Source organism: Lampris incognitus, chromosome 9 (genome assembly GCF_029633865.1).
Source record: "Lampris incognitus isolate fLamInc1 chromosome 9, fLamInc1.hap2, whole genome shotgun sequence".
NCBI classification, from domain to species: Eukaryota; Metazoa; Chordata; class Actinopteri; order Lampriformes; family Lampridae; genus Lampris; species Lampris incognitus.
Genome location: NC_079219.1, coordinates 43,146,854 through 43,159,963, shown reverse-complemented (window position 1 = coordinate 43,159,963; position 13,110 = coordinate 43,146,854). Strand labels below are relative to the sequence as shown.

At 40.8% G+C, this 13,110-nt stretch overlaps 1 protein-coding gene across 1 annotated transcript in view; it reads right to left on the bottom strand.

Moving 5' to 3' along the window:
- Positions 1–1,080: 1,080 nt before the first annotated feature.
- The window catches only part of LOC130117477 (aldehyde dehydrogenase, mitochondrial-like), a 60,326-nt gene continuing 48,296 nt past the window's right edge, over positions 1,081–13,110 (bottom strand). Inside the window, exons 12-13 of the mRNA XM_056285563.1 lie at positions 4,658–4,772; positions 1,081–1,548 (exon numbers count right to left, since the gene is read on the bottom strand). Of these exons, the coding sequence (XP_056141538.1) occupies positions 1,516–1,548; positions 4,658–4,772 (148 nt within the window). The 3' untranslated portion in view covers positions 1,081–1,515. The remainder of the gene's footprint in view (positions 1,549–4,657; positions 4,773–13,110) is intronic.

Below are 13,110 nucleotides of genomic sequence, written 5' to 3'. Positions count from 1 at the left end.
ACAAGTGAGGGTTGGATGGAGCAGGAGCTTGACAGGCGGATTTGTGCCGCATCAGCAGTAATGCGGACGTTTTACCGGACCATTGTGGTGAAGAGGGAGCTGAGCCGGAAGGCAAAGCTCTCTATTTACCAGTCAATCTTCGTTTCAGCCCTCACCTATGGTCATGAGCTTTGGGTAGTGACTGAAAGGGTGAGATCGCAGATACAAGCGGCTGAAATGCGTTTCCTCCGTAGGGTGTCTGGGCTCAGCCTTAGAGATAGGGTGAGGAGCTCGGACATCCAGAGGGAGCTCAGATTAGAGCCGCTCCTCCTTCGCGTCGGAAGGAGCCAGATGAGGTGGTTCGGGCATCTGATTAGGATGCCTCCTGGTTGCCTTCCTTTGAGGGTTTTCCAGGCACATCCAACTGGGAGACCCAGGGGTAGACCCAGAACTCGCTGAAGGGACTACATGTCCAGTATGGCCTGGGAACACCCCAGGAGCCATCCCGATTCTCATTTTAATGTCAGTAGTACACAAACCATTTGTCATTTTGATCGAGTCCAGATACTTGAAATGTTCTACGCTTTCTAAAGCCTTGCCTTCAATACATATTTTGTCTTGATTCCCGCCAATGTGCACGACTTTGGTTTTCTCTGCATTTAACTTTAGACCAGCTACTGTTCTGGCTTGGTTGACACGATCCAGTAAATTCTGCTATTAGTGTGCATGTTTGATGCGAGTGCCGTGTCATCTGCATAGCGAAGATTTGTGATAATCTGTTCGCCTACTTTGATGCCAAGCTCTTCAATTTCAGCCGTTTCATTATTTAGCTTCAATTTCAGCCGTTTTGTTTCATTTCGTTATCTGCTCTTTGTAGACACTGAATAGATGAGGCGATAGAGTACAGCCTTGTCTTACACCCTTTTGGATTGGGAAGAATTCACAATGTTGATTGTTCCATCTGATAGTAGCTTGCAGATTTGTGTATAAACTTTTGAGTATTCTTCAATTCTGACCCAATCTGGTTTTTCATTGCAAAGGCATCTGTTCTGACAATGGAACAGAAGAGAAAACGAACACAGAAGAGGCAGCAGAATGTCAGAGCTTTAAGATCCTTTATTGCCCTAATTTGTTTCACATCTCATTTTCACAGGAAGGAAGACAAAAATAACATCAGTATTAAGTAATGAAGTAGATGGTAAGCATTGAAAGATCAATCTACATGTCCTAGACTTGATAAATTTTTCATGTTTTGACACATTTATCCTAAAAATATGGTTATGATGCAAAAAAAGAAAGTAAGAGAAGTAAGGTTACAGAGCATTTAATGCATGACAGCCAGACTGTTTTACGATGTTTAATTTTTTCCCGCATGCCATGAACGTTAACCATTGTGTCAAGGACCCAAGACTGACATGACTGGTTGTCATGTTCAGTATATCTCCTTCATTTGTGGTGTAGAGCAGACAACAGCAAGAAACCCATCTCTACTCTTAGCTGGCTTGGCACTTCATGGCAGGAGAAATGGAGACCAGTCTAGGAGTTCTTCTGAGGCACCTTGATGGTCACCTGACAGGGAATAGGTAGAAAAATCATTTACAAGCCTTGAGGGAGTTAGATACTTCTGCAAGTTACCCCATCACTTACATTTCCATACATATCTATCAATTAAAATATAAGCAGGCTTGCCCACTTTTATTATTGTCCAGGATAGATTAAATTTCACCTGCAACTTCTGTCAAATGGAACTATGTGAGCCTTTCACACTTTTGTGCCCTAAAGTTTTTAAAATGTGTTAGCATTTTAGTAAATATTTTCGAAGAATTGTTTGCACAATTTGAACAAGCACTTTTCAGAAGTCAATTAACCAAGTCAAGTCTGCCTTTGTCCATCAAAGCCAGACTTGACAGTCCCCTTTTTCTCATTGTTCTACCCCCCAGCCTGCACAGGTGCACAGGGCTGTGGAATGGAGCAGTTCTTCCCTCTGAATCAAACAGAGAACTTCAAAGGTCTATTCATGTTTCAAAGAAAATATGATTTCCTCGTGTAATTGGTGATGTATAAATATTGCATAATGTACAAATTGATTTATAATGTCAAATGCAACTCTGAGGAAACAAATTACAGTTTGTGCTGTCAATCAAAAATTTAATAGAATTAATCACAATAATAGGCTGTGATTAATGATTAATCACCAGTTTAAAATACTAGTATTTACTTGTATTTTTGGGGGCGATAAAACAAATACACGTGTGGTGTTGGAATAAAGAAATGCACGACAAACTGGTTTGAGGATCAGGTTTTTTTTTTAAACTTTATTTTAACATCTCAGCTTACTTTCTGAATTAGAATCTCTTAATTTGCCAAGTAAACAAGTCTCGGAGAGTGCTTGGCATTGCCCACAACATCCATAATGAATTGCAGACTTACTTAGCAGACAACCACATAAAGAACAGTTACATAGTAATGTCTGCTCCAAAGTTAATGTAAACCGCTTGCCTGTAAATTGTTTGCAAAGTAACATCTCACCCAAATTAATGTGTAGGCCTATTTAAGGAACTGAATGCCATAGCGCCTTTGAAGAGACACTATTGCCCCTTTTCCACTACATGGTACCGGCTCAACTTGACTCGCCCTTTTTTCGTTTTCCATCACTGGAAAGTACCAGCATTTTGGTAACTGTTACCACTTTTCTGGTACCACCTTTGTCGAGGTTCCAAAAAAAATGGAGCGAGTACCAAAATCAATGCAGACCTCTGACTGGTAAGAGAAATGTGTCACTGTATTATTTTGCATCACTGCGTCATCAATGCGCGCATGGGATATCACCCGGCATTTTTAAATACCGGAGCGGAGTTATCTTATCTTAAAAGTACATTTGAAAAAAAAAACGAGAGCCGAAAATCCACGCAACACAGTCTATCGAAGAAGTACAGACGTTTCTTATCCCCGTAGCCGATGACAAGATGACGTCACAGCAGTTTAACCAGGCGTCGCCATGACGACCAGCTACACTAAGGGGTTACTGTTACAGTAATGGAAAACGACACAGAAGCGAGTCGACTCGAGTCGAGCCGGTACCGTGTAGTGGAAAAGGGGCATATGGCTTGTTGTGCCTCAGTGCAAAGACTGCAATATGTGCACACAACTTTGGTTTTATCTAAACTTCCATCCAGAAGCTTTTTAAAATTATATTTGCCATTAAGCACACCGGGGGATGTCTCCTCAGTCATCATGCTACCTGCATTGGCCACACCTTTCAATAATTCAGCCAGGGGAACATCCACACTGGAATTACAGGAGGAAGTTGGGATCAAACTTGGTAATATGATTAATTTGCATTAATTTGGCTCTCCTGGTAAAGTGGTTACCACATAGGGCTGAGTCCTTACTGAAGTGGCCTGGGTTCGAATACAGACCCGGTCCTTTGCTGCATGTCATCCCCTCTCTCTCCCCTGCTTTTCCTGTCTCTCTCTACTATCGCTATCTAATACCCCTTTCACACTGGCCAAAAATCCCGCTACTATCCGCCTTTGGTCAATATATACCATTGACCACCAAAGGCGGATGTTAGTGGGTTTTTTGGCCAATGTGAAAGGGGTATAATTTAACATATAATATAATATAATAATAAAGGCGAAAATGCCAAAAAAAAATCTTCAAAAATAAATTAACGTGTAAAGGCTTCCAGATTAATCTTTTAGATTAATCGCAAGCATTAACATGTTGACAGACCTAGTTAAAGTGGATAAAAGAAGTCTAGACACCCCTGTTAAAATGGCAGGTTTTTGTGATGTAAAAAAGGAAACCAAAATAAATCATGTCAGAACTTTACACGTTTTTTGGTTACTGGCAACTGATGTGTAAAGTACTTTTAAAGTACTTTATGTGTAAAGTAGTAGGCCAGTTTAGTTATCACAACTCTACATTATCCGAGCCGCTCAATTCTGCCGCTCTCCCATTCTTGCTCACAGCACAAAACCACTGCCCTTTACATTATTTATCAATCAATAGATACCCGACCAGATATTAGCAACAGTAGCTCAATGATTGCAATTATTTTGAGCCTTGATTCAGAGTTGTGTTTTCCTGAGTATACCACACTTCATCTCCACTGTCAGTTTATTTCATTCTTATTATCATGTTCCTCATCTTTTGGCTTTTTATTCTCACTTATTTTCCTTGTTTTATGTACTTCGGTTTCTTAATCTAATGTGTAACTGTAGTCAATTTGAATGAATGAATTTTAATATTCAGTTTTGATCTCAACTGAATAAAATTTTTAGATTAATTTCTTTAATAATTCATTGTAAAATGTACTTAATTATTCACTGTTGAATATTATATCATCACAATGTTACAATACTAAGAAAAAATTTGCATCAAATAATACAACTGCATATTTAATAGTAAAATGTGATTAATAAAGAACATTAACTATTTATACTATATACTAAAGAAACACAGTAGGTGAACAACTCGTCTTGCTCAGTCTCAGAGTGAAAAAACATTATAGATTTTTTCAAAATTAAAAATTAAAATTAATTCAAAATGTAAAAGCAATTAATTAACACTAAGATATAATTATACTGATGGACCAAATCATATTGTTACTTTTACCTTTTCAGGGAGTCATATCAACAGTTTTGAAGTTTCATCATGATATGATAATATTTACCGTTTTGACCTCTGTGTAGTTGTCCAGACCATACTCCCCCAACTCTCTGCCGTTTCCTGAAGCTTTGTAGCCTCCAAAGGGAGCCTGGGCCCCGAACACATCATAGCAGTTGATCCTGCAGGGGGAGGATGACACACACACACACACACACACACACACACACACACACACACACACACACACACACACACACACACACACACACACACACACACATTAAGTTGTGGAGAGATATGAGTATCATGCATATGCTATACTGCAATTTCTTTTAGTAACACAAGAGTAAAGATTTCATGTATATGAGGAAGAGGTAGAGAAAGCCCAGACTCACATGAAAAAATAAAAATAAAACTACAACCAGAATCCAGTTGGCAAGCAAAAAAAAAAAAAAAAAAAAAAAAGACCCTGAGGCAAATTTGTAATTTTTGATATTGGGCTATACAAATAAAACTGACTTGACTTGACCTACAATTCACAATCAGATGCCCGAACCACCTCAACTGGCTCCTTTCGACACGACGGAGCAGCGGCTCTACTCCAAGCTCTCTCCGGATGTCTGAGCTCCTCAACCTAAGGCTGAGCCCAGACACCCTACAGAGGAACTAATTTCAGCCGCTTGTATACGCGATCTCACCCTTTTGGTCACTACCCAAAGCTCATGACCATGGCCCCCCGGTACCGGTCTGCTGCTTCAGGAGACCCCTGGGCCAACCAAGCCCAAAAGGCCTCCTTCTTCAGCCTGACGGCTTCCCTCACCGCCAGTGTCCACCAGTGGGTTCTTAGGTTGCCACGTCGACAGGCACCATGCTTTGATCAGCCAGGTGTTTTAATGCATCTTCTTTTTTTTTTAAACAATGTCTTTATTGATTTTTCATTGTACATATGCAAGGCTCAGAGTTTTCGGTTTTCATTTTTCAAAGCCATCCAATATGCCGAATTTCGCCACATGAGGACACTGTTACATAACCTCACACGAACAGCAACAACTTTCAAAACATACATGCCTCCATCCCCTTCTGGAATCTACCCTTTGCCTTTATATGTTATATTCTTTAAGTACCCTGTCCTAAGTTTTCCTCCAAGAGCTCCCCGATATCTCAATTTTTTGTAAAAATCAATGAATAGTTTCCAGATTCCTTCGTAAACACCCATTTTATTTTTCAAGGTATACGTTATTCTATCTATTGACATAAAGTGCACCATATTCTTAATCCAAGTACCAACTGTAGGTGCAACAGTGTTCTTCCAGTTCAAAGCTATCAATCGTTTTGCCTGCAGTATAGCCACATAAATAAATTTGTATTCTTTAATTCTTAAATTAAGATCTGTTGGATACATGTGTAACAATATCATCTTGGAGTCTAGTGGAATATTTACAGACAAAATGATCATGATTGTATTGATCATCTCCCTCCAGAATTTCTTAATTTTGTCACACTCCCAAATACAATGTATAAATATTCCTTGAGCCTCATTACATTTGAAACATGTGTCAGGTATATTGCTCTTATATTTATTCAATTTGACAGGGGTTACATAAGTCCGCATCAACCAGTTATATTGAAGTAGCTTTAAATTAGTACTGCCTGTTCGTGTCTGAGTCTTCTCACAGGATATGTTCCAATCATTATTTGAAATGTCCTCTTTTAAATTGACCCTCCATGCATCAAGTTTGGATACTGAGGTCTCATTAGAACCAGATGCAAGCCAGTTGTGTATTAATGAAATCAAACCCTTACTGTTGCAATTTTAGGTAATAATTTATTCTAAGGATGAAAGCTCAGGAATTACCAATGACTGATTTTGCATAGAAGAAATAAAACCCCTCAATTGCAGGTATTTAAAAAAAATGCTTTCTTGGGATGTTATATGCTAAGGAGATTTCCTCGAAAGACATTAGAACATCTTCTTTATAAAGTCCAGATATTTTGCTTAGCCATTTCTTTGTCCATAGTTGGAATTCAGCATCCAAATTGCCTGGTTTAAATGAAACATTGCCCCAGATTGGACTGAGTTGTGACAAGGAGTTAGATATATTCATATATTTCTTTACCTCATACCATACATTAACCATATTAAGCACTATAGGATGGGTAGTATTTTCCTATCAGGCTCCATTGTTGTGGAATAACCTGCCTGCTGCCATCTGTTGAGTCCTTTAAATCCAAATTTAAAACTCATCTTTTTGCCTTATCTTACAATTAGTTGCCTTTAAGTTGAGTGCTTCACAACCTGTACTGGATGGCGGGTTGGTTTTCTGTCTCAATGAATTTACCAACCACTGTTCTGCCGACGAGATTATCGAGTATAGATTACAGAGTATAGATTATGACTAATCAATGACTTAATTGATTATGGCTAATGACTATTGCAAACTGTTCTCTTCTCTAACATGCCTTTTCTCTCTCTCTGAATGATGTCTTCCCTTTTCTCTTTTTCTGTGTTTGAATGGTGTCATGTGAGTCTCTCTTGCGTGCATGTGCAGTTGGTTCTCCTCCCAGGTCTCCGTGGTGATGGTGGTCGCCATTTGGATGCTGCCTGCCCTTCCTCTCCTCACATAAGTTTTTCTTTTAATTTCTTTAAATCTTTTCTTTAAATTTTATGTCCATTATAATTCTGTTATCCTCTTTCAATGTTATATTATGTAAATTGCGTGAACACAACATCCATTGCACGCTGTCCGTCTTGGGAGAGAGATCCCTCCTCTGTTGCTCTCCCTGAGGTTTCTTCCTATTTTTTCTCCCTGTTAAAGGTTTTTTTTTAAGGGAGTTGTTCCTTATCCGATGAGAGGGTCTAAGGACAGGTTGTTGTGTTGCTGTTAAAACCACTGAGGCAAATTTGTAAATTGTGATATTGGGCTATACAAATAAAATTGATTTGATTTTGATTTGATTTGATTAGTATGTGCTCTGAGGTGTTTTAGGTGTTTGGCATTTAAAACAATAAATAAAATGGGTACCATATCATGGAGAGATTACCCCAGCCCATTCCCGAACATACCCGATTTGAATGTGGGCAACCCTTAACCCCTATTAAATATCTTCCTCTAATACTTAGAACAGGTCCACACCATAATGAGTCATTTTTTTGCATGTTCTTTAAATGCCCTGCTCATGTTGCTTATTGATTTGAGCATAATCCACATCTCTTCCAGTAATAGTAATAATGTGTGAATGAAGACTATATATAACTTCGATAGCTATTTTAGCCTTTAACAGATGATTTAAATTTTTAGCTTTGTAACATGGCTCAAACATAAAATAAAATATTAAAAAGTCTAGAATCGAGGCATATGTCAATCTCAAGTCCTTTCAGTCAGCTAAACAGAGTATATACAATGTCACAACGTTAACGTTAGGTTAATAGTGACCATAACTTTCAAATAGGTTTTCTCCTACTAATCTCAAAGTAGTGGTTCTCACAGCTCTCTGATGAATTTTTCCACGTCCGCCGGTGTGTCAAAGACAGTTTTGTACTTGCCGTTGGTCAGCAGCAGCCTGGTGGGGAAGATGATCCGGTGTTGAAGGATTCCCCTGTCCTGCAGCTCTTTTTCTCACACTGTCGTATTGCCTTTGCTATTTGTAGACATCTGCTGACAGATCTGGGAGAAGTCTTATTTTACTGTTTTTGTACATCACATCTTTCTTCACTCTCGCACCTCTGATGATGTGCTCTCTGTCTTTGTAGTTCAGGCAGAGACGGTATGTTCAAATTAACCACCAGTAATTTCTCCATGTAGGAGCGGGGGTCAGAGCCTTCTTCTTTCTCGGGTAGGCCCAGTATGTGTATGTTGTTGCGCCAGCTCCTACACTCCAAGTCTTCTACCTTAGTGGCGAGAAGTTCTGTCTTCTTTTCAAGTTTTTTCGTGACACCTTGCAGCATGTTAATCATGTCTTCAGCTGTAGTTATGTGCTGCTCTGCCGTGATGCGATCGCTGCATTTTTTTCATGTCGGACTGAACATTTTTTAATTGCTGCCAGTACGCCTTCCATTTCTGTGTGAAAATCTTGTTTGAATAACTGTATAGCCTTCATGATGTCCACAGTGGAGGGATTGTTCATGATTTCAGCATTATTGGTATTACCGGCCTCTGCGACGCTTCCATCTTCAAAGTCAGATCCCAACACATTTTCTTCATCAATGAGCCTTCCAATTTTTTTTTGTTTGTTCTTTTTTCCTTTTTTGGCATGGTCACTTGTAGTGTGCCTATATGTTTAAATTGTGGCACTTTTTACAGCGATTGGAATTATTTAAATAGTATTACTTTAAGGATTAGCAACAGAGCAGGACTAGCCTCAGCTTCTCAACATGCCGCCATAACCAGAAATCTCATTTTAATGCATCTTTAACATAGGCCTGGGGTGGGATATATAGACACCAACCAGAATCATCTTCTTCTTTTGGCTTGTTCCCCGTTTTTCAGGATTCGCCACAGCAGATTTTATACAAACCCCAATTCCAATGAAGTTGGGACGTAGTGTAAAACGTGAATAAAAACAGAATAAAATGATTTGCAAATCCTTTTCGACCTATATTCAATTGAATACACTACAAAGACAAGATATTTAATGTTCAAACTGATAAACTTTATTGTTTTTTGCAAATATTCACTCATTTTGAATTTGATGCCTGCAACACGTTCCAAAGAAGCTAGGACAGGGGCAACAAAACACCTGTTTGGAACATTCCACGGGTGAGCAGGTTAATTGGAAACAGGTGAGTGTCAAGATTGGGTATAAAAGGAGCATCCCCGAAAGGCTCAGTCATTCACAAGCAAGGATGGGGTGAGGTTCACCACTTTGTGAACAATTGCGTGAGCAAATAGTCCAACAGTTTAAGAACAACCTTTCTCAACGTACAATTGCAAGGAATTTAGGGATTTCATCATCTACAGTCCATAATATCATCAACAGATACAGAGAATCCAGGGACATCTCTGCATGTAAGCAGCAAGGCCGAAAACCAACACTGAATGCCCGTGACCTTCGATCCCTCAGGCGGCACTGCATTAAAAACCGACATCATTCTGTAAAGGATATTACCACGTGGGTTCAGGAACACTTTGGAAAACCATCGTCACTTAACACAGTTCGTCGCTACATCTACAAGTGCAAGTTAAAATTCTACCATGCAAAGCGAAAGCCATATATCAACAATACCCAGAAACGGCGCCGGCTTCTCTGGGCCCGAGCTCATGTGAGATGGACTGACACAAAGTGGACAAGTGTGCTGTGGTCTGACAAGTCCACATTTCAAATTATTTTGGAAATCATGGACGTTGTGTCCTCCGGGCTAAAGAGGAAAAGGACCATCCAGATTGTTATCAGCGCAAAGTCAAAAAGCCAGCATCTGTGATGGTATGGGGGTGTGTTAGTGCCCATGGCATGGGCAACTTGCACATCTGTGAAAGCACCATTAATGCTGAAAGGTACATACATGTTTTGGAGCAACATATGCTGCCATCCAAGCGACTTCTTTTTCAGGGACGTCCCTGCTTATTTCAGCAAGGCAATGCCAAGCCACATTCTGCACGTGTTACAACAGCGGGGCTTCGTAGTAAAAGAGTGCGGGTACTAGACTGGCCTGCCTGCAGTCCAGACCTGTCTCCCATTGAAAATGTGTGATGCATTATGAAGCACAAAATACGACAACGGAGACCCCGGGCTGTTGAGCAACTGAAGTCGTACATCAAGCAAGAATGGGAAAGAATTCCATCTACAAAGCTTCAACAATTAGTGTCCTCAGTTCCCAAATGCTTATTGAGTGTTTTTAAAAGGAAAGGTGATGTAACACAGTGGTAAACATGCCCCTGTCCCAGCTTTTTTGGAACGTGTTGCAGGCATCAAATTCAAAATGAGTGAATATTTGCAAAAAAAAAAAAAAAACAACAAAAAAGTTTATCAGTTTGAACATTAAATATCTTGTCTTTGTAGTGTACTCAATTGAATATAGGTCGAAAAGGATTTGGAAATCATTGTATTCTGTTTCTATTTACGTTTTACACAACGTCCCAACTTCATTGGAATTGGGGTTTGTAGTTTCCATTGGTACCATGTGAGGGCACAACACCAATGGCAGCTGTTGTTAACCCAGGCCTTGACTGATCTGGTATGGTTTTGTCACTCCGCATGCTGATTTGGCAAAATTTTACGTTAGATGCCCTTCCTGACACAATCACTAACCCTAGGGATGGGGGCACAGGTGAAGTGATGGCTGCCATCTCATTATTCATGAACTTGCGCCCATGCTTGTCGCCTAATATAAACACCCACCAGAACAAATGATGAAAATTCCCATGGTGAATAGAATGGTTTACAGTCAATGAAAAAGATCTCTAAGTGAGGGCTGCATTTTTTCAACACTGTGACATCTGTACACCAACCTTCATATACACTCACCGGCCATTTTATTAGGCACACCTGTCCAACTGCTCGTTAATGCAAATTTCTAATCAGCTAATCACATGGTAGCAACTCAATGCATTTAGGCATGTAGACATGGTCAAGACGATCTGCTGCAGTTCAAACCGAGCATCAGAATGGGGAAGAAAGGTGATTTAAGTGACTTTGAACGTGGCATGGTTGTTGGTGCCAGACGGGCTGGTCTGAGTATTTCAGAAACTGCTGATCTACTGGGATTTTCACGCACAACCATCTCTAGGGTTTACAGAGAATGGTCCGAAAAAGAGAAAATATCCAGTGAGCGGCAGTTCTGTGGGCGAAAATGCCTTGTTGATGCCAGAGGTCAGAGGAGAATGGCCAGACTGGTTCGAGCTGATAGAAAGGCAACAGTAACTCAAATAACCACTCATTACAACCAAGGTATGCAGAAGAGCATCTCTGAACGCACAACACGTCGAACCTTGAGGCAGATGGGCTACAGCAGCAGAGGACCACACCGGGTGCCACTCCTGTCAGCTAAGAACAGGAAACTGAGGCTACAATTCGCACAGGCTCACAAAAATTGGACAATAGAAGATTGGAAAAACGTTGCCTGGTCTGATGAGTCTCGATTTCTGCTGCGACATTCGGATGGTAGGGTCAGAATTTGGCGTCAACAACATGAAAGCATGGATTCATCCTGCCTTGTATCAACTGTTCAGGCTGGTGGTGGTGGTGTAATGGTGTGGGGGATATTTTCTTGGCACACTTTGGGCCCCTTAGCACCAATTGAGCATCGTGTCAACGCCACAGCCTACCTGAATATTGTTGCTGACCATGTCCATCCCTTTATGACCACAGTGTTCCCATCTTCTGATGGCTACTTCCAGCAGGATAACGCGCCATGTCATAAAGCTCGAATCATCTCAGACTGGTTTCTTGAACATGACAATGAGTTCACTGTACTCAAATGGCCTCCACAGTCACCAGATCTCAATCCAATAGAGCACCTTTGGGATGTGGTGGACCGGGAGATTCGCATCATGGATGTGCAGCCGACAAATCTGCAGCAACTGCTTGATGCTATCATGTCAATATGGACCAAACTCTCTGAGGAATGTTTCCAGTACCTTGTTGAATCTATGCCACGAAGGATTAAGGCAGTTCTGAAGGCAAAAGGGGATCCAACCCGGTACTAGCAAGGTGTACCTAATACAGTGGCCAGTGAGTGTATATAGAAGCATACGCTACCACCCCGTTCCCCCCCGATAGCTCCATATTGCGTTCCACCCAGAGGAGTTGGAACTGTGGCAGATATACTGTACTGTCCGTGATATGCTCATTAAGCCAGGTTTCAGTGAGACACAGGGCGGCAGATCTCGAAAAGTCAAGAGTTTTTTCCGTTTAGTAGTAGCAGTTTGTCCACTTTGTTGGCCAGAGAGCAGACATTCACCAGGTGGATTGACAGGAACACGGTTCTAAAGCCCGGCTGTGATAGTTTAACGAGTGCTCTGGCTTGCTACCCCCTTAGCGTCTTCGTCATCATCTACACAGGGCTGTACTGTTCAAGATCTCGGCAAGACGTTCGTTAAAATGTACAATTAAAGTCGGTAAAAAAGTCTGTTCAGTTTGTCCAGTGGACAGTTGGAGACTTAAAAATTCTTCCCTGCTTTATGTGATCAGTGAGTGGGCACTGGAAACTAAACAACTAAACAAAAACAGAAAAAGTACAAGAGAGCTCAGAACCGAGGCTACCGTCTACAGCGCCATCTTGATGACAAGCGAGGAGAGTGTGTTGAGAAGGTGGAATGAGTATTTAAAGGGGCTGATGAATGAAGGAAAAGAGAGAGAGAAGGATGGGTGGTGTGGGGATAGTGAATCAGGAAGTGCGGCTGATTGGCAAGGAGGAACTGAGGGACATTATGAAGAGAATGAAGAGTGGAAGGCGGTTGGTCCCGATAACATACCTGTGGAGGCATGGAGATGTTTAGGAGAGATGGCAGTGGAGTTTTTAACTAGAATTGTTTAACAAAATCTTGGAAAGTGAGAGGATGCCTAAGGAGTGGTGAAGCA